Here is a 22,357-nt window from a genome sequence, read left to right as displayed (position 1 = left end):
ATCATTGTGCAGGCACTTTTTTTTGCTGAAATAGCACACTAACTTACATTTTATTCTCATACAGTTTCGTAAATGAAGATTGTACTGCATGTTAACTCGTAAAGATAACATGGTATTATGAAGGGAATTTGTGTCCTTAATGTACCATGAGTGGACCTGTTGTTGTTAGGCCATCATAACTGTTTTTGTTTAAATTTTATTGTTTTTGCTTTTTTGCTTTTACAGTGGAACATCTCAGACTATTTCTACCAGAACCAGGAAAAGCTCCGTGCCTCTCTAACCTCTGATAACCAAGTGTTCCCAGATTTTCCTGGTGTCCCCAACATGCCTCCATTTGATAAACTATGGATGTGCCTCTATGCCAGATTAGGTTTGTGCAAGTTAAAGTTGATAAGTATACTTAATTACTCATAGATACAAAGTTATATACTGTACATTATTCTTACCATTACACTCATACCTAACCTCAGATTAGTCTTGTTGGTAAGTTTTTGCAAGTTTCTTGCTATGCTTAATTTGTTGATTTTATTGAGCTCAAGTGGAGAGAAAAGTGAATATAAAAGTGAGGGGTGTCACTCTACAATTACATCTAGTTTTGGGCAGTGGCTCTGGTGTGTGGAGAAAGTTCTATTTTGATAACCTAGCTGCTCTATGATAATGTTTATTTAAATATAGATTTAAAAACAAGGTGAAAATAAGTTCAAAACAAATTCCAGTTCTGTTCACCATGAATGGCTATGTTTAGTTACGTTAAACACTGCTAAGAATCTTGACAGGTCACATGCTTTTTCACACTTATCAGTGTTGAAATTAGTATATATTTTTTCTAAAATGATACCACTTTTGTCTGCCAAGATGTTTAGACCTACTTTTTACTTTTGCTTGGTAAGTGAGCATGAATGAAAAGGAATATATAAAAGTATATCTTTGCAGGTGACTTGTGTGTTGACTCTAGACCCGCAGTTCGTAAGTCAGCTGGGCAGACACTATTTTCCACCATTGCAGCCCATGGTGCATTGCTTCATAATCAAACTTGGCAAGCAGTCTTGTGGCAGGTAAGCAATGTTTGTTTTTGAAGTGGCTCTTGAAAATCATTCTCTGTTTGGAAAGAAATATGCTGTTGTAATTGTTTCTTGATGAACTACTTTACTACTTTATTATGGGATTTTACAGGCACATTCACTCGGTGATGCTATGATGATTAGAGCTCTAGGTAGCAACTTTGGCTGGAATTATTTACCTAGCACAGTAGAGTTGGTTTGTGGATAAAACTAGTAAGGAAATACAAATGGAAATAATAAAGATGAGATATTTGTTGTGTGTGTGAGATGAATGCCAATGAAGAATATTTTAAAACCTTAGTGCAGTTTGTTTAAACTGCTGTACATCAACTGTAGATACAAATGATTTTGATTTTCAGTTTTTGAATTATGAAAACATGGAGTACAGAATAACATACATTCATAATATATTTTGTTAAGCAGTAAGATAAAGAATTACATATATTTTTATGAATGTAACCCTTTAACCAAAGCTCTTGTAGATCTGTGCTACCTGTTAAAAGGGACCTCATGAGTCATTCTAGCTTTTTTATTTCTTACTCATTCTATGAACTAAAAAAAAATCTTATTAAAGATTCAGGACTGATCAAAAGGATTAGCATCCCAACCAAAAATACCAAGATGACATTTGAAAGATTTCACTGATTTTTTTCATTCATGTTTCTAAGCTGTTGAAGTGAAACAGTTTTTATATGTCAAGTTTATCACTACTGATAGCACTTATCATTCTGTTATGAGTTTCTTTTGTGTTAACTAGTACAGAATCACAGTTATTTTGATTTAGCTATCACCACTAATTACTTCAAGAAATACTTAAATTTCTTGTGACATTTAACTCAAAAATAAGGTAGTTCATACAAAGTTTCTTGATATTTTGACCAAACAAGTTATGAATGATTTCTTTATATATGTATTTTCTTTTTTATATGAAATGGATATTTATGGAGGTAAAGGAATATACAAATGTAGTTCAGATGAGACAAGACTAGATAATTGAAAACAATTAAAGAGAAATTTAAACAATTTGCACTTGGGATGAGATATTTAAGTATGGCATAGACCACTCGCATATATTGCTCTGAGATGTTGACATGGAGTCACAGGATTTGCAACCTCATTGTAATAGGTGTATAAAAAATCCTTGAAAATTGGCTTTGTAACTGCAAAGCTAAAAACTTGGATATACAGGATTTAAAAAGGAATATTTAGAATTGTATGTTTTGAGGATACTTAACTGTGAAAAGATGATAACATCAAAAATAATTCTCAAGGTATCTGAGTGAGATGTAGACATAATTTTCTTACAAAGGTGTAAACAGTGGGATAGGGCACTTCTGGTTAATGATGATAAGACTTAAGTGTGAGCAGATGCACACAAAATTTTTCTACAAAATTTAAAAGGAAGGAATTGATCATCATACTGAAGCATTGAGGTTTTCTCATATGATGATTATGTTACCAAGTACTTATTATGTTTTATGTTTTTAATTTTCCAAGGTACTGTTCCCATTGCTCGACAAGGTACGGCAGTTGTCAGATTCTGCAAGCACAGATAAGGTGGATCAGGGAGGTAACATACTCATACATCACTCTCGCAACACACAGCAGAAGCAGTGGGCTGAGACACAGGTATATGGCAAACTTGCTAGGACTGCTGTTACCATAATCTTTTTGAAAATATAGTCCTGTTTGAAGTGCAATGATAATGATTTTGCTGGTATCAGTAGTAATGTAAACTAATTCATTTAGGTGAAATAGGTAAGATTAAGTGAAATATGAACAAAACAAATGATATCCTTCATTGTTTCATTGTTAGAATAAGATCCTGTATCATTTTCCATGAGGATGCACTGAAAGTTTAAATGACAGGTAAATCAGTAGGTAGTTAACGTTATTGGTAGATATGAAACTGACTCATAAGTTAGTTAAATGCATAATGAAATTTAGATTGATAATTACTGAGACAGGGAGAATAATGTACCTGTAAACCTTTATTTGGACAGTTCAGTCATTGGAAGTGTCATTATTTTAAAGATTGAATATATTTCTAGGTGCTAACATTGTCAGGTGTTGCACGGGTGTTCAGTACAAAGCAGAAGATTCTCCAGGGTCTAGGAGACTTTCCACGTGCATGGGCACTTCTACTTGATTTTATTCATACCGCTGCCCTCTCCAAAAGTAATGAGGTTTGTTTATTATTTTTTGTATAGTTGTATTCATATTTCCTCAGCATTTCTACTTTTATGTAATTAATTTTTTACTTCACAAAGTAAACTTAGTATCAGGAAAAGTTGGGAGAGCAAAAATAACTTACTTTTTGCTGTTTGATTTTTTTGTTGATTTCATTATTTTATGAATATTACCCTTAGCAGCAGTATATATGAAATCTTCAGCAATACTCAGAATCTTTGGGACAGTTCCCTATGTGTTGCCACATAGAAACATTTCCATATTATTTGATTTCATTATTCTTCATTACCTGATCTATTTTAGGAACCGTATTTTACTTTCCCTAGTACTCTCCCAGTTTTCTCATTAATGTTATTTCATACAGTTTATTTATTGACCTCCTTTGATATGCCATATTTACAGTGAACTGTTTAGTTATGTTATTTTCATTTGCTTATTCTTATTATCTTAACTGCATCATTTTTGTCCATAATTTAAATCTTATTTCATGTTGAGACTTTTCTTATTTTGGATTTCATCACATGATCAGATGTATACCTATTCAGACTCCACTGTGGTTTATTATTTAATGTATTTTTCCTTTTGTCACAATGTGTATTTCTCTTTTTGTCACAATGTAAAAAGGCGTTTGAGGTCATTTTGGCCTGAGGTTTGACTGATGATCTATCATTAAAAAAGAAATGAGAAGAAAATGTGCTTATACTTAAAAAAGAGCTGGGTATGATACCAAATATATATTTTACTCTACTGAGCTTGTTGTAAGGTTTTGTGCCTGTCGATAATCAGTTTAGTCATGGCTGTTGCAGATTCAGCAAAACTACTGAAGATCCATGCAGTACCTTTTACATATGAAGTTTTAACCTATTCGAACCTGAAGGTCTGCATCATTTTACTCATTTTGTTGACAGCTTCTGAAATGTTTTACAGAGTGGATGAGATTTTTATATGTGAATGATTATTTGTGATTATTAGGGGGTGACTGTATTATTGACTGGTTGGTAAGGTTATTTAATGTATGTATGACTCATGGGGAGGTGCCTGAGGATTGGCGGAATGCGTGCATAGTGCCATTGTACAAAGGCAAAGGGGATAAGAGTGAGTGCTCAAATTTCAGAGGTATAAGTTTGTTGAGTATTCCTGGTAAATTATATGGGAGGGTATTGATTGAGAGGGTGAAGGCATGTACAGAGCATCAGATTGGGGAAGAGCAGTGTGGTTTCAGAAGTGGTAGAGGATGTGTGGATCAGGTGTTTGCTTTGAAGAATGTATGTGAGAAATACTTAGAAAAGCAAATGGATTTGTATGTAGCATTTATGGATCTGGAGAAGGCATATGATAGAGTTGATAGAGATGCTCTGTGGAAGGTATTAAGAATATATGGTGTGGGAGGCAAGTTGTTAGAAGCAGTGAAAAGTTTTTATCGAGGTTGTAAGGCATGTGTACGTGTAGGAAGAGAGGAAAGTGATTGGTTCTCAGTGAATGTAGGTTTGCGGCAGGGGTGTGTGATGTCTCCATGGTTGTTTAATTTGTTTATGGATGGGGTTGTTAGAGAGGTGAATGCAAGAGTTTTGGAAAGAGGGGCAAGTATGAAGTCTGTTGTGGATGAGAGAGCTTGGGAAGTGAGTCAGTTGTTGTTCGCTGATGATACAGCGCTGATGGCTGATTCATGTGGGAAACTGCAGAAGCTGGTGACCGAGTTTGGTAAAGTGTGTGAAAGAAGAAAGTTAAGAGTAAATGTGAATAAGAGCAAGGTTATTAGGTACAGTAGGGTTGAGGGTCAAGTCAATTGGGAGGTAAGTTTGAATGGAGAAAAACTGGAGGAAGTAAAGTGTTTTAGATATCTGGGAGTAGATCTGGCATCGGATGGAACCATGGAAGCAGAAGTGGATCATAGGGTGGGGGAGGGGGCGAAAATCCGGGGAGCCTTGAAGAATGTGTGGAAGTTGAGAACATTATCTCGGAAAGCAAATATGGGTATGTTTGAAGGAATAGTGGTTCCAACAATTTTGTATGGTTGCGAGGTGTGGGCTATGGATAGAGTTGTGCGCAGGAGGGTGGATGTGCTGGAAATGAGATGTTTGAGAACAATGTGTGGTGTGAGGTGGTTTGATCGAGTAAGTAACGTAAGGGTAAGAGAGATGTGTGGAAATAAAAAGAGCGTGGTTGAGAGAGCAGAAGAGGGTGTTTTGAAATGGTTTTGGCACATGGAGAGAATGAGTGAGGAAAGATTGACCAAGAGGACATATGTGTCGGAGGTGGAGGGAACGAGGAGAAGTGGGAGACCAAATTGGAGGTAGAAAGATGGAGTGAAAAAGATTTTGTGTGATCGGGGCCTGAACATGCAGGAGGGTGAAAGGAGGGCAAGGAATAGAGTGGATTGGATCAATGTGGTATACCGGGGTTGACGTGCTGTCAGTGGATTGAATCAGGGCATGTGAAGCGTCTGGGGTAAACCATGGAAAGCTGTGTAGGTATGTATATTTGCGTGTGTGGACGTGTATGTATATACATGTGTATGGGGGTGGGTTGGGCCATTTCTTTCGTCTGTTTCCTTGCGCTACCTCGCAAACGCGGGAGACAGCGACAAAGCAAAAAAGAAAAAAAAAAAAAATTAGTCTTTCCTAACTGTATGGACATATATGATATGTAACATTTCTCTATCTTTCTCTCTTTCCCTTTTAGGTAAGAGACAAATATGAAAATGACCCTAAGGAAATATGTAGGATGTTGATTGAACAATATAAATTGGTAATCAGCTCAAAATGGAAGGAGAAATTGAAAGATGAACTGTTTAGTCAGTATGGTGAAAATACACTCCTAGATATTGAAATATCAGATGATATAATCAATAATTGATCAGCTCAGAGAAAATTCAGCTTTCAGATTAGATGGAATCCCAGCCATATTCCTCAAAAAGACAAAAACAGCAATAGTGAAACCAGTGATCATATTATTGTGTCAAAGTCTGTATGAAAGCATAATTGCAGATATACACAAAGGCATGTGTATGAGTAGGAAGAGAGGAGAGTGATTGGTTCCCAGTGAATGTCGGTTTGCGGCAGGGATGTGTGATGTCCCAATGGTTGTTTAATTTGTATATGGATGGGATAGATAGGGAGTTTAAAATGTAAGAGTTTTAGAGAGAGGGGTGAGTATGCAGTCTGTTGGGGATGAGAGGGCCTGGGAAGTGAGTCAGTTGTTGTTCGCCAGTGATACAGCTCTAGAGGCTAATTCAAGTGTGAAATTGCAGAAGTTGGTGACTGAGTTTGGTAAAGTGTGTGAAAGGAGAAAGTTGAGAGTAAATGTGTATAAGAGCAAGGTTGTTAGGTTCAGTAGTGTTAGGGACAAGTAAATTGGGATGTAAGTTTGAATGGAGAAAAATTGGAGGAAGTGAAGTGTTTTAGATATCTGGGAGTGGGTTTAGCAGTGGATGGAGCCATGGAAGCAGAAGTAAGTCACATGGTGGAGAAGGGGCAAAGATTCTGGGGATAAAGAATGTGTGGAAGGAGAGAATGTTATCTTAGTGAGCAAAAATGGATATGTTTGAAGGAATAGCAGTTGTAACAATACTATATGGTTGCAAGGCATGGGCAATAGATAAGATTGTATGGAGAAGGGGGGGATGTGTTTGAAATGAAATGTTTGAGGACAATATGTCATGTGAGGTGGTTTGATCAAGCAAGTAATGAAAGGGTAAGAGAGATGTGATGAAATAAAAAGAGTGTGGTTGAGAGAGCAGAAGAGGGTGTGTTGAAATGGTTTGGAAATAGGGAGAGAATGAGTGAGGAAAGATTGACAAAGAGGATGTATGTGTCATAGGTGGAGGGAACAAGGAGAAGCGGGAGAGTAAATTGGATGTGGAAGGAATGAGTGAAAAAGATTTTGAGTGATCTGGGCCTGGACATATAGGAGGGTGAGAGGCATGCAAGGAACAGAGTGAATTGGAACGATGTGGTATACCAGGGTTGACATGCTCTCAATAGATTGAACTACGGCATGTGAAATGTCTGGGGTAAACCATGGAAAGGTTTGTAGGGCCTGGATGTGGATAGGGAGCTGTGGTTTTGGTGCATTACACATGACAGTTAGAGACTGAGTGTGAATGAATGTGACCTATTATTTGTGTATTTTCCTGGCGCTACCTTGCTGAAGCAGGAGGTAATGATGCTGTTTCCTGTGGAGTGGTGTAGCACTGGGAATGGATGAAGGCAAGCATGTACATGTGTGTGTGTGGGCGTTTTTGTATGTATATACATGTTTATGTGGGTGGGTTGGGCCATTCTTCATCAGTTTCTGGCACGGGAACCGGCGATCTAGTATGATAAATAGAAATGAAATACTTGATAATCTATGAAATTTACAAGGAGTGGTTACGGAAACATTAGAAAAAAGATTAGGCATATGGTTGAAGACAATACCAGATGCACTAGTGGAGTGGCTGCTGCAAAAAAGCATTGCACAACAGGCAAGACAATTTATAGAATGTATAGATATCAAAAAAATCCTCAGTCATTCACTGAAGATTGTCCAGTTTTGACTATATTTAAATGACCTACATCTTAACTTAGGAGACACTGAAGTGTGTTGGCCCCTTCATTTGGCTTATGAGGATTTCCATTATCAGTGTTACAGCTATATCCATTTAGGGATTACTTACTTTTATTTATAATTACAAAATATAAGTGTAGTCTATTTTCCTGTGAATATAATCATGTAGGAATATAATCAATTGTTAGTTCTTCTATAGGTTTCATTAGCTGCCCTCAAGTCTTTGCAAGAGATGCTTCAGGCTGGGCGGTCATCCTCATCCTCCAACTCTGTTGATGATCCCAGTTCTCCATCCCATTTGCAACCACCTATACCTGAAGATTCAATTGCAAATTGGAACACTGCATGGAAGGTAAGTTATTTAAGTGAAAATATGTGTGTCTGTTTTGAGGTATTCATATTTTGTTTATTGAGCTTTTTCTCCAGTATGCCACCGTCAGTTATTGAGCTAGGTGGTGCATGCATAATGCCTTCCATGCATTTTCATTCATGCTTGATTCCAGCTGTCCAGCATCCCAACACTACTTGTGGTCATGGACTCAGTCATTTTTTTTGTTCGTCTTTTTATAAGTAGTTTTACAAAGGAGACTAAAGGGGATGGGAGCAGGGGGCTAGAAACCCTCCCCTCCTTTTATTTTAACTTTCTAAAAGGGGAAACAGAAGAAGGAGTCACGCGGGGAGTGCTCATCCTCCTCGAAGGCTCAGATTGGGATGTTTGAATGTGTGTGGATGTAACCAAGATGAGAAAAAAGGAGAGATAGGTAGTATGTTTGAGGATAGGAACCTGGATGTTTTGGCTCTGAGTGAAACAAAGCTTAAGGGTAAAGGGGAAGAGTGATATGGGAATGTCTTGGGAGTAAAGTCAAGAGTTAGTGAGAGGACACGAGCAAGGTAAGGAGTTGCACTACTCCTGAAACAGGAGTGGTTGGAGTATGTGATAGAGTGTAAGAAAGTAAACTCTAGATTGATATGGATAAAACTGAAAGTGGATGGAGAAAGATAGGTGATTATTGGTGCATATGCACCAAGGCATGAAAAGAAAGATTATGGGAGACAAGTGTTTTGGGAGCAGCTGAGTGAGTGTGTTAGTAGCTTTGATGCATGAGACCGGGTTATAGTGATGGGTGATTTGAATGCGAAGGTGAGTAATGTGGCAGGTGAGGGAATAATTGGTGTACATGGGGTGTTCAGTGTCGTAAATGGAAATGTTGAAGAGCTTGTAGATTTATGTACTAAGAAAGGACTGATGATTGGGAATACCTGGTTTAAAAAGAGAGATATACATAAGCATACATATGTAAGTAGGAGAGATGGCCAGAGAGCGTTATTGGATTATGTTTTAATTGATAGGTGTGCGCGAGAGACTCTTGGATGTTAACATGCTGAGAGGTGCAGCTGGAGGGATGTCTGATCATTATCTTGTGGAGGCGAAGATGAAGATTTGTAGAGGTTTTCAGAAGAGAAGAGAGAATGTTGGGGTGAAAAGAGTGGTGAGAGTAAGTGAGCTTGGGAAGGAGACTTGTGTGAAAAAGTACCAGGAGAGACTGAGTATAGCATGGAAAAAGGTGAGAGTAAAGGAGGTAAGGGAGTGGGGGAGGAATGGGATGTATTTAGGGAAGCAGTGATGGCTTGTGCAAAAGATGCTTGTGGCATGAGAAGTGTGGGAAGTGGGCAGATTAGAAAGGGTAGTGAGTGGTGGGATGAAGAGGTAAGATTATTAGTGAAAGAGAAGAGAGAGACATTTGGGCAGTTTTTGCAGGGAAATAATGCAAATGACGGGGAAATGTATAAAAGAAAGGCAGGAGGTCAAGAGAAAGGTGTAAGACGTAAAAAAGAGGGCAAATGAGAATTGGGGTGAGAGAGTATTGTTAAATTTTGGGGAGATTGAACCAACGTGACAGCAAACACCACCCAGTCAGCACAGCAACTACAGTTGCATTTTACCCAAGATGTTTTGGATGGAGGTAAATAAAGTGCATAAGACAAGGGAAGAAATGGGAACATCAGTGAAGGGGGCTAATGGGGAGGTGATAACAAGTAGTGGTGATGTGAGAAGGAGATGGAGTGAGTATTGTGAAGGTTTGTTGAATTTGTTAGATGATAGAGTGGCAGATGTAGGTCGTTTTGGTTGAGGTGGTGTGCAAAGTGAGAGGGTTAGGGAGAATGATTTGGTAAACAGAGAAGGGGTAGTAAAAGCTTTGCGGAAGATGAAAGCCGGCAAGGCAGTGGGTTTGGATGGAATTGCAGTGGAATTTATTAAGAAATGTTGTGACTGTATTGTTGACTGGTTGGTAAGGTATGTATGTATGTATGTATGACTCATGGTGAGGTGCCTGAGGATTGGTGGAATCGTGCATAGTGCCATTGTACAAAGGCAAAGGAGATAAAAGTGAGTGCTCAAATTACAGAGGTATAAGTTTGTTGAGTATTCCTGGGAAATTATATGGAAGGGTATTGATTGAGAGGGTGAAGGCATGTACAGAGCATCAGATTGGGGAAGAGCAGTGTGGTTTCAAAAGTGGTAGAGGATGTGTGGATCAGGTGTTTGCTTTGAAGAATGTATGTGAGAAATACTTAGAAAAGCAAATGGATTTGTATGTAGCATTTATGGATCTGGAGAAGGCATATGATTGATTTGATAGAGATGCTCTGTGGAAGGTATAAAGAATATATGGTGTGGGAGGCAAGTTGTTAGAAGCAGTGAAAAGTTTTTATCGAGGATGTAAGGCATGTGTATGTGTAGGAAGAGTGGAAAGTGATTGGTTCTCAGTGAACGTAGGTTTGCGGCAGGGGTGTGTGATGTCTCCATGTTGTTTAATTTGTTTGTGGATGGGGTTGTTAGGGAGGTGAATGCAAGAGTTTTGGAAAGAGGGGCAAGTGTGCAGTCTGTTGTGGATGAGAGGGCTTGGGAAGTGAGTCAGTTGTTGTTGGATGATGATACAGCACTGGTGGCTGATTTGGGTGAGAAACTGCAGAAGCTGGTGACTGAGTTTGGTAAAGTGTGTGAAAGAAGAAAGCTGAGGTGTAAATGTGAATAAGAGCAAGGTTATTAGGTACAGCAGGGTTGAGGGACAAGTCAATTGGGAGGTAAGTTTGAATGGAGAAAAACTGGAGGAAGTGAAGTGTTTTGGATATCTAGGAGTGGATTTGGCAGCAGATGGAACCATGGAAGCAGAAGTGAATCATTGGGTGGGGGAGGGGGCGAAAGTTCTGGGAGTGTTGAAAAATGTGTGGAAGTCGAGAACGTTATCTTGGAAAGCAAAAATGGGTATGTTTGAAGGAATAGTGGTTCCAACAATGTTATTTGGTTACGAGGCGTGGGCTATAGATAGAGTTGTGCGCAGGAGGGTGGAGGTGCTGACACATATATCCTCTTTATCAATCTTTCCTCTCTCATTCTCTCCATGTGACCAAACCATTTCAAAACACCCTCCTCTGCTCTCTCAACCACACTCTTTTTATTACCACATATCTCTCTTACCCTTTCATTACTTACTCGATCAAACCTTCTCACACCACATATTGTCCTCAAACATCTCCCGTGTTAGCAAGTTAGCCACTTTTCTACATTTCATATAACTCAACAGTCCTTCAAAATGCTTACTCCATCTCTTCTTTACCTCTTTCTTGCCTGTTACTACATCCTCATGTGCTCCCCTTTCTGATGCCCCATTTGTTTTATTATTATCCCCACACTGTTCACTTCCTTCCAAAACATTTTGTCATTTTTCCTGAAGTTTGCTTATAGACTGTCATCCCATCTCTCATTTGTCCTGTTTTTCAGCCCATGTACCATTCTTTTTACCTTCTGCTACCTTTTCTCATGCGTCTTTCATTTATTCACACCTCTTCCTTGGAGCTAGCACTCATACCCCTCTGCTGTCTTTCACAAACTGCTTTAGCTTCTCATCCCACCACTAACAACCCTTTCATAGATACACTTCTTCCACCATCTGCATTTTATAAACTTCACCTGTGCATGTAAGTGTCTTCCTAAATACCTTCCATTTCCTGTCCACTTCCCTGGTTTCAACCACTTGGCAACTTTCATCCCACCCATTTAATTTTCTCTCTACCTAGAGCTACAGCTGAGTAGCTTAAAGTGAGTGGATCAGTGACATCATCTTGGGATTGATATCTGATTGGCCAAAGGCAGGCCCAAAATGAGCAAACCACCACAATGATGGATGAGTTGTTAGTAAGGGTGATGAAGGCTAGCACTTGCTCACTGAAAATACTTAGGAATGGAGGGTCTTCACCCAAATATTCCCAGGGGTATCCTGGGGGATTATTTATGCTTGTAGAATGCTGCCTGAGAGACAAATGGGGTTTCATCTTTCAAAACCTAAGTTTTTCCTTGAATCAGAGGCTGCATGAGTTATTTTACAGCAGATGCTAGTCGATGTAGGTAAGAAATGTATGAAAACACTCTCTATACCATTAGTGCAGAAAGAAAAAACATTCTAATTTTTTCAAGGTTTGGTACACCATTGGTAGTGAAGTGACAAAGCCTCCTCCTGATGAAGTGACAAGAGGATCAGATGCATACATCCCCTCGCAACCTTTCCTTACTGCTTTGGTTCACATATTCCCACATCTTTTCCAACATATTAAGTCACGGTAAGTATGATTTTTTTTTTCTGGGTTCATGGGATATCAGACATGAATATGGAAAGGATTTTATAAGGATGCTTTAGTGGCTGTAGCATGAACGATGAATAGGAAGACCATCCATATGAGGATTAGGCATTATGATACCTTCTCCCTTCTTTGTACAATAAAGCTGTGGAATTTTCTTCTTTCTTTCTTTTTTTACCTCTTATTTTTACTCTTCTAATATCAAGAGTTGGGTCAACAAACCCCTTAAGAGCTCATATTTTGTGTTTTAAGAGTAGCTGAGGGAGAGTGTCAGCAGTTTTGGTGCATGAGACTGGGTATTAGTGATGGGTGATTTAAAGGCAAAGGTAAGTATTGTGGCAGTTGAGGATATAATTGGTGCATATGGAGTATTCAGTATTATGAATGGAAATGATGAAGAGCTTCTGGAGTTGTGTGTTGAAAAAAGACCCATCCACTTTTATGTACAAATATACACATATATGAACATACACATTCATATACATTATCTATCTATCTATATCTCTGATGCCTGTTCCAATTGGACCTCCCTCAGAAGGATGGCCACAGCAACAGAGTCTCCATAACTAAAGGAACTCCAATGCTGCTTCTCAGCCTTTAGTGCCTCACCCTTAACAGGCCACTGGCAGAGGGCTAATTTAGTGCGGTGTTTGCAGAGGCTCCTACCTAATGTTCCTAATGACTACTTCTGTCTAATGCTTCTACCTAATGTTTCTACCGAATGTTCCTCCCCTCTACTTTTATTTACTGCTCCTACCATTTTGCCAAAAGGCAGGGCTAGTGTATAGTGCTCACCACAGAAAAATCTAGTTACAAAGAATGAGCTGCATGAGTTAAGTGTTGTCAAGTGTTATTTATAACAAGGAGAGATTGGATGTTTGTGAACATTCATACATACATATGTATATACATATATGCATACATACATATGTAGATATTCATACTTGCTCGCCTTCATCCACTCCCAGTGGCACCCCTGCAGCAGCGAGGTAGTACCAGGAAACGTACAGAGAAAGGCCACATCCATTTACATCCATTCTCTAACTGTCATGTGCAGTGTACCAGTACCACAGCTCCTTATCCACATCCAGGCCCCACATCTTTTCCATGGTTTACCCGATGTTTCACATGCCCTGGTTCAGTCCATTGATGACACGTCAACCCCAGTATATCACATCATTCCATTTCACTCCATTCCATGCACATTTTTCACCCTCCTGCATGCATAGGCCATGATTGCTCAGATTAAACTGTCATGGTTTAATCAAATCATGCACCCCTGCAGCAGACCGACCTTCACTGGGAACCAATCACTCTCCTCTCTTCCCACTCATATACATGCCTTACACCCTTGATAAAAACTTCTCACTGCTTCTATCAGTTTACCTCCCTCACCATATATTCTTATGACCTTCCACAAAGCATCTCTTATCAACCATATCATATACCGTCTCCAGATCCATAAATGCCACATACAAACCCATCCATTTTTCTAAGTATTTCTCTCACATTCTTTAAAGCAGACACCTCTACCCCCTTCTGAAACCACACTGCTCTTCCCCAATATATATATATTTATTTATTTATTTATTTATTTTGCTTTGTCTCTGTCATCCGCATTAGCGAGGTAGTGCAAGGAAACAGACAAAAGAATGGTCCTACCCACCCACATACACATGTATGTACATACACGTCCACACACGCACATATACATACCTATACATCTCAACGTATACATATATACACACACAGACATATACATATATACACATGTACATAATTCATACTGTCTGCCTTTATTCATTCCCATTGCCACCCCGCCACACATGAAATAACATATATATATATATATATATATATATATATATATATATTTTTTTTTTTTTTTTTTGTTGCTGTCTCCCGCGTTTGCGAGGTAGCGCAAGGAAACAGACGAAAGAAATGGCCCAACCCACCCCCATACACATGTATATACATACGTCCACACACGCAAATATACATACCTACACAGCTTTCCATGGTTTACCCCAGACGCTTCACATGCCCCGATTCAATCCACTGACAGCACGTCAACCCCGGTATACCACCTCGCTCCAATTCACTCTATTCCTTGCCCTCCTTTCACCCTCCTGCATGTTCAGGCCCCGATCACACAAAATCTTTTTCACTCCATCTTTCCACCTCCAGTTTGGTCTCCCTCTTCTCCTCGTTCCCTCCACCTCCGACACATATATCTTCTTGGTCAATCTTTCCTCACTCATTCTCTCCATGTGCCCAAACCATTTCAAAACACCCTCTTCTGCTCTCTCAACCACGCTCTTTTTATTTCCACACATCTCTCTTACCCTTATGTTACTTACTCGATCAAACCACCTCACACCACACATTGTCCTCAAACATCTCATTTCCAGCACATCCATCCTCCTGCGCACAACTCTATCCATAGCCCACGCCTCGCAACCATACAACATTGTTGGAACCACTATTCCTTCAAACATACCCAATTTTGCTTTCCGAGATAATGGTCTCGACTTCCACACATTCTTCAAGCTCCCAGCATTTTCGCCCCCTCCCCCACCCTATGATCCACTTCCGCTTCCATGGTTCCATCCGCTGCCAGATCCACTCCCAGATATCTAAAACACTTCACTTCCTCCAGTTTTTCTCCATTCAAACTCACCTCCCAATTGACTTGACCCTCAACCCTACTGTACATAATAACCTTGCTCTTATTCACATTTACTCTTAACTTTCTTCTTTCACACACTTTACCAAACTCAGTCACCAGCTTCTGCAGTTTCTCACATGAATCAGCCACCAGCGCTGTATCATCAGCGAACAACAACTGACTCACTTCCCAAGCTCTCTCATCCCCAACAGACTTCATACTTGCCCCTCTTTCCAAAACTCTTGCATTCACCTCCCTAACAACCCCATCCATAAACAAATTAAACAACCATGGAGACATCACACACCCCTGCCGCAAACCTACATTCACTGAGAATATATATATATATATATATATATATATATATATATAGTAGGTTTGCGGCAGGGGTGTGTGATGTCTCCATGGTTGTTTAATTTGTTTATGGATGGGGTTGTTAGGGAGGTAAATGCAAGAGTCTTGGAAAGAGGGGCAAGTATGAGGTCTGTTGGGGATGAGAGAGCTTGGGAAGTGAGTCAGTTGTTGTTCGCTGATGATACAGCGCTGGTGGCGGATTCATGTGAGAAACTGCAGAAGCTGGTGACGGAGTTTGGTAAAGTGTGTGGAAGAAGAAAGTTAAGAGTAAATGTGAATAAGAGCAAGGTTATTAGGTACAGTAGGGTTGAGGGTCAAGTCAATTGGGAGGTGAGTTTGAATGGAGAAAAACTGGAGGAAGTGAAGTGTTTTAGATATCTGGGAGTGGATCTGTCAGCGGATGGAACCATGGAAGCGGAAGTGGATCATAGGGTGGGGGAGGGGGCGAAAATTTTGGGAGCCTTGAAAAATGTGTGGAAGTCGAGAACATTATCCCGGAAAGCAAAAATGGGTATGTTTGAAGGAATAGTAGTTCCAACAATGTTGTATGGTTGTGAGGCGTGGGCTATGGATAGAGTTGTGCGCACAAGGATGGATGTGCTGGAAATGAGATGTTTGAGGACAATGTGTGGTGTGAGGTGGTTTGATCGAGTAAGTAACGTAAGGGTAAGAGAGATGTGTGGAAATAAAAAGAGCGTGGTTGAGAGAGCAGAAGAGGGTGTTTTGAAATGGTTTGGGCACATGGAGAGAATGAGTGAGGAAAGATTGACCAAGAGGATATATGTGTCGGAGGTGGAGGGAACGAGGAGAAGAGGGAGACCAAATTGGAGGTGGAAAGATGGAGTGAAAAGGATTTTGTGTGATTGGGGCCTGAATATGCAGGAGGGTGAAAGGAGGGCAAGGAATAGAGTGAATTGGAGCGATGTGGTATACAGGGGTTGACGTGCTGTCAGTGGATTGAATCAAGGCATGTGAAGCGTCCGGGGTAAACCATGGAAAGCTGTGTAGGTATGTATATTTGCGTGTGTGGACGTGTGTATGTACATGTGTATGGGGAGGGTTGGGCCATTTCTTTCGTCTGTTTCCTTGCGCTACCTCGCAAATGCGGGAGACAGCGACAAAGTATAAAAAAAAAATATATATATATATATATATATATATATATATATATATATATATATATATATATATATATTTTTTTTTTTTTTTTTTTTTGCTTTGTCGCTGTCTCCCGCGTTAGCGAGGTAGCGCAAGGAAACAGACAAAAGAATGGCCCAACCCACCCACATACACATGTATATACATACACGTCCACACACGCAAATATACATACCTATACATCTCAATGTTTACATATATATAGACACACAGACATATACATATATAAACATATACATAATTCATACTGTTTGCCTTTATTCATTCCCATCACCACCTCGCCACTCATGGAATAACAACCCCCTCCCCCCCTCATATGTGTGAGGTAGCGCTAAGAAAAGACAACAAAGGTCCCATTCGTTCACACTCAGTCTCTAGCTGTCATGTAATAATGCACCGAAACCACAGCTCCCTTTCCACATCCAGGTCCCACAGAACTTTCTATGGTTTACCCCAGACGCTTCACATGCCCTGGCTCAATCCATTGACAGCACATCGACCCCAGTACACCACATCGTCCCAATTCACTCTATTCCTTGCACGCCTTTCACCCTCCTGCATGTTCAGGCCCCGATCACTCTAAATCTTTTTCACTCCATCTTTCCACCTCCAATTTGGTCTCCCACTTCTCCTCGTTCCTTCCACCTCTGACACATATATCATCTTGGTCAATCTTTCCTTACTCATTCTCTATGTGACCAAACCATTTCAAAACTCCCTCTTCTGCTCTCTCAACCACACTCTTTTTATTACCACACATCTCTCTTACCCTTACATTACTTACTCGATCAAACCACCTCTCACCACATATTGTCCTCAAACATCTCATTTCCAGCACATCCACCCTCCTCCACACAACTCTATCCATAGCCCACGCCTCGCAACCGTACAACATTGCTGGAACCACTATTCTTTTAAACATACCCATTTTTGCTTTCCGAGATAATGTTCTCGACTTTCCATTCTTACACCCCTCACTCCATGTCACTTAAAGGTACCACAGCCTGTCACCTTTCTTGTACAAGCCTGAGGGGTCTATTTTTCTTTTTTTAAAGGCGTCCACTGCTTCTATCTTCTTGCATTCATGATTTATCCTTTTCTGTGGCCACATTCACCATCTCTTAGGAATAACTGTAGAAATGTGGTTCCAAGTCCTATCCCTGGCACCTAGCAAAAAGGCAGGGATAAACAACTTGAAGGAAACTTGACGTCTTGTTGCCCTTTATTCTGTATGTGTGGCTATTTTTCTATTTCAAGAAGAACCCTCTCCAAACTTCCCAGTCAAGCCGTATCTCTCACTTTTGTATGGGAAAAAGTCAGTTTTATGTAGCATAATGTTTGAATTATCAGTTTGATTATGATTCATGAGTTTATTTGTTTTATACATAAAGCTAAGGGCTAACAGTCTTTATGTATGTGTCTCTGTTATGAGTTTAAGCCACCCATTTCCATTATTTCAGTTTTGTTGTTAGTGACTTCAGCCGTTTAGCATCAGTTTTGTCAGGCTGCGTATCAGTTCCAGTACATGGAGACTCATCGCCCTTCATCCTACCCCCATTCACTGAAGTTGTTGTCACACCCCTGCAAGAGGGCATTTTACAAGCCCTGACAGGGGTAGAGAAGGAGGTATGTATTAAGTAGATTGTGATTAGATTTAAAAGGAACTTTCTTACTATCTTATTTATCATTGCAATAGAAAAACATTTAAAAGAAACTTTCTTACTATCTTGTTTATCATTGCAATAGAAAACTGATCATCATTGCATTTGTCTGAAGTTGAGAGAGTATAATTAGAAATTAGCTTTATTGAATGTGTAAGAAATTTACATGTTGGATTATTTGTCACACTTCCAGTATATGAAGGTCAACCCTGAATGGTTTTCTCATATCTAGATAGGTGAAATGTAAATGTAGTTGAAAATGGTAACTTATGGAGTGTAGTTAGAAGCTGCAGGAGCCCCTAGAGAAGGAGTCTTTGGGTTATCTAATAATAAGTTGAAGGTAGGAGAAGAGGTAGCCTGCAAAAGAGACTGACTCATGTGGTGGGTGAACTGTTTTGAACTGGAGACACAGAACTTCAGGTAATGCAGAAGCTGGTGACTGAGTTTGGTAAAGTGTGTGAAAGAAGAAAGTTAAGAGTAAATGTGAATAAGAGCAAGGTTATTAGGTAAAGTAGGGTTGAGGGTCAAGTCAATTGGGAAGTAAGTTTGAATGGAGAAAAACTGGAGGAAGTAAAGTGTTTTAGATATCTGGGAGTGGATCTGGCAGCGGATGGAACCATGGAAGCGGAAGTGGATCATAGGGTGGGGGAGGGGGCGAAAATCCGGGGAGCCTTGAAGAATGTGTGGAAGTCGAGAACATTATCTCGGAAAGCAAAAATGAGTATGTTTGAAGGAATAGTGGTTCCAACAATGTTGTATGGTTACGAGGCGTGGGCTATGGATAGAGTTGTGCGCAGGAGAATGGATGTGCTGGAAATGAGATGTTTGAGGACAATGTGTGGTGTGAGGTGGTTTGATCGAGTAAGTAACGTAAGGGTAAGAGAGATGTGTGGAAATAAAAAGAGCGTGGTTGAGAGAGCAGAAGAGGGTGTTTTGAAATGGTTTTGGCACATGGAGAGAATGAGTGAGGAAAGATTGACCAAGAGGATATATGTGTCGGAGGTGGAGGGAACGAGGAGAAGTGGGAGACCAAATTGGAGGTGGAAAGATGGAGTGAAAAAGATTTTGTGTGATCGGGGCCTGAACATGCAGGAGGGTGAAAGGAGGGCAAGGAATAGAGTGAATTGGATCGATGTGGTTGACGTGCTGTCAGTGGATTGAATCAGGGCACGTGAAGCGTCTGGGGTAAACCATGGAAAGCTGTGTAGGTATGTATATTTGCGTGTGTGGACGTATGTATATACATGTGTATGGGGGTGGGTTGGGCCATTTCTTTCGTCTGTTTCCTTGCGCTACCTTGCAAACGCGGGAGACAGTGGCAAAAAAAAAAAAAAAATGATTTTAGTTCATTTGCGGTGGAGATATCATATATTTTAGGGAGGAAGTGTGAATTGAAATGTTAGTTTTGAAGCATCTGACACTTTAGGCTTGATATGAGTCAAAGAAATGGTAGCTGAAGAATATTGAAAACAGTACTAAAAGAGGCTTCACAACCATAGGTTTGGTTTCCATGGAAAATCAGAACTAAAATGCACTGCACTGTGAATAAAGAATTCCAGCAGTATGGAGGCAGCCTTGACTCTGAAAAGGATAGAATCTCAACTGGCAGTAGTATGTGTTCAAAATCCAGTGTAAGAAACCATTAATACTGATTACTTTCATTTAGATAGGGGTAGAAGATATGTGAGAGACTTAATCTAAATGAAGAAGTGTCTCTTGAGTAATTGCTGATTCTACAATAATCTTATCTTATTATGGTAAGTGACAGGTGATCGATTCATTCACATTTTTTGTGTTGAAACCATAATTATAAGGCATTTTATGGTGAGACATTACTTTCTAAGAAAATTTTTGTCTTTTAAGGTAACAGAAGGTAGTGGAGCATCACGAGGAATGGTTCCCCAGCTGTTTACACTCCTTTTACAGTTCTCATCATATAGTTGTCAAGCTCCAAGTTATGGCAATGTTCTCACCAGACCTCACACAACCAAGGGATCAGTTAGTAGTCACTTTTTCTCCTGTGTTGCTATGAATAAGATAAAGATATCTCAGCAGACCATTTACTTCCAGTATATGTGTAAGTTGCTGTTTCCTGTTTGTTTTCTGTGCCAAAAGGTGAGTCAGGGAGACATACTCACAGCATCACCACATCTGGACCGTAGCCCTCTCACTTTAGATCTGCTGATCAGTGATGAGGTTATCAATGGGAGAGACTGATAACAGAAGTTGTGATGACCTATGTTGAGGTTATTATGGGAGAGTAAGGTAGAGAAACATTCTCTCATAACTAGGCTGAGTGTCTGAGTTGGGTAAAGTAATGTATTTAGTGTAAGTATAGGGTGTTACAGAAGAATACAGTGCTTCTGTTGTACAATATGGTGTGTAAAGCAAACATTTTTACTTGAAATGTGACTCTAAAGAATGCTTCCCAAACAGTTCAGGTAAGTTGGAGTTATTTACTTTAGTTGATTTCACCTGCTGTTAAATGGTCGTAGCTGATTCCTTGCACTTGTGAAAAACTCTCTTCAACTCAGAGCCTTCATTTGTAGTGGAGGTTTGTTTTATTAGCAGTATTATTTTGTGCTTCAAATTTTTTAAACCTGTCCCTCAAAGGTTTTTGTACTAGATAATTAATCTGTCTGTATTATTACTTTGCAGAATGATTGGGTTACAATGAACTTTGTTCCCTTTGCTGAGAGATCATTATCTATGGTGGTGTCCCTGTATCAGAAAACTTCCAACTGGAAAGAAGTTATAGAAGCACAAGTCTTAAAGAATATTATTCAGGTAAGGCAGTAAGTCAGTTTGCTGTATCATCAGCAAACAACAACTGACTCACTTCCTAGGCCCCTCTCACCCCCAACAGACTGCATACTCACCCTTCTGTCTGATACCCTTGCATTTACCTCCCACAACACTCATCCTTAAACAGATTAAACATCCATGGTGACGCACCCTTGCCACTGGCCCACCTTCACCTGGAACCACACCCTTTTTTCTACCTACTTGCACACATGCCTTTCTCTCTTGACAAAATCCTCTCACTGCTTGTTGAAGCTTTCCTCCCAGACCATAGGTTCATAAGACCTTCAACAAGACATTTCAATCAGCTCTATCTGATGCTTTCTCCTGATCCATATATGCCACATAGAAATCCTTTTATTTGCCAAGCTGTTTCTCCCTCACATTCTTTAAAGCAAATGCCTGATCCACACATCCTCTACCATTCCTGAGACTACATTGTTCCTCCCAAGTCTGATGCTCAGTGCATGCTTTCACCATCAACCACTGCTCTTCCACACATCTAACCAGGCACACTCAGTAAACATATGCCTCTGTAGTTTGAACACTCACCTTTGTTTTGTTGTGCCTTTATGCAGTGGCATTGTACTTTCATTCTTCCAATCCTCAGGAACTTCACCATGATCCATATGTACACTGAATATCATCACTAACTAATCAACAACACAGTCATTCCCTTTCTTAAGAAACTCAAGTAAATACTATCCTCTCAAGCCACCATGCCACATTTCATCTTATGCAAGGCTTTCACCACCTCTTCTTTCCTCACCAAACCACTTTCCATGATGGTTGCTTCACATACCTCCCCAACCCAAACACCTTTCATCAGACACCCTGTCATCAAACACATTCAACAATCCTTTTCAACTCTCGACATTCGCTTCATCTCATCCCTATCTTTAACCACTTTCCCATTTGCCCCCTTCACCAGTGACCCTATTTGTTATCTTGTTTTGCCCACACTATTAACTTCCTTCCACAACATCTTATTTTTGCTAAAGTCTACTAACACACACCCCAACTCTCATTTGCCTTTTATTTTTTATCCTTACAGATTTCTCTTGACCTGCCACTTTTTCTTATATATCACCCCATCATTTTCACTTCTTTTGCCATTCTACACCAGTTCTCTCCTGGTATTTTTTTCACATGTCATATTTACAAGCTCTTTTACTTTCACCAACCTCTTTTTATTTATATCATTTTTTCTTTTCTGAAGACCTCCATATTTCCTTGCAATCGTCAGGTAATGATCAGACATTTCTCCAGCTATCCCA

At 39.8% G+C, this 22,357-nt stretch overlaps 1 protein-coding gene across 2 annotated transcripts in view; it reads left to right on the top strand.

The window, feature by feature from the left end:
* mon2 (Mon2 homolog, regulator of endosome-to-Golgi trafficking) overlaps positions 1-22,357 on the top strand; it is a 133,791-nt gene that overhangs the window by 86,765 nt on the left and 24,669 nt on the right. For both annotated transcript variants that reach the window (XM_071695497.1, XM_071695498.1), the window contains 9 exons: positions 226-370; positions 934-1,055; positions 2,559-2,690; positions 3,113-3,247; positions 7,999-8,151; positions 12,277-12,419; positions 18,078-18,243; positions 20,142-20,276; positions 20,937-21,065. In XM_071695497.1, coding sequence (XP_071551598.1) covers positions 226-370; positions 934-1,055; positions 2,559-2,690; positions 3,113-3,247; positions 7,999-8,151; positions 12,277-12,419; positions 18,078-18,243; positions 20,142-20,276; positions 20,937-21,065 — 1,260 coding nt within the window. The remainder of the gene's footprint in view (positions 1-225; positions 371-933; positions 1,056-2,558; positions 2,691-3,112; positions 3,248-7,998; positions 8,152-12,276; positions 12,420-18,077; positions 18,244-20,141; positions 20,277-20,936; positions 21,066-22,357) is intronic.

Source organism: Panulirus ornatus, chromosome 58 (assembly GCF_036320965.1).
Source record: "Panulirus ornatus isolate Po-2019 chromosome 58, ASM3632096v1, whole genome shotgun sequence".
Lineage (NCBI taxonomy): Eukaryota > Metazoa > Arthropoda > Malacostraca > Decapoda > Palinuridae > Panulirus > Panulirus ornatus.
The sequence above is the reverse complement of the archived record's forward strand: the minus strand, read 5'-3'. Positions and strand labels throughout refer to the sequence as shown.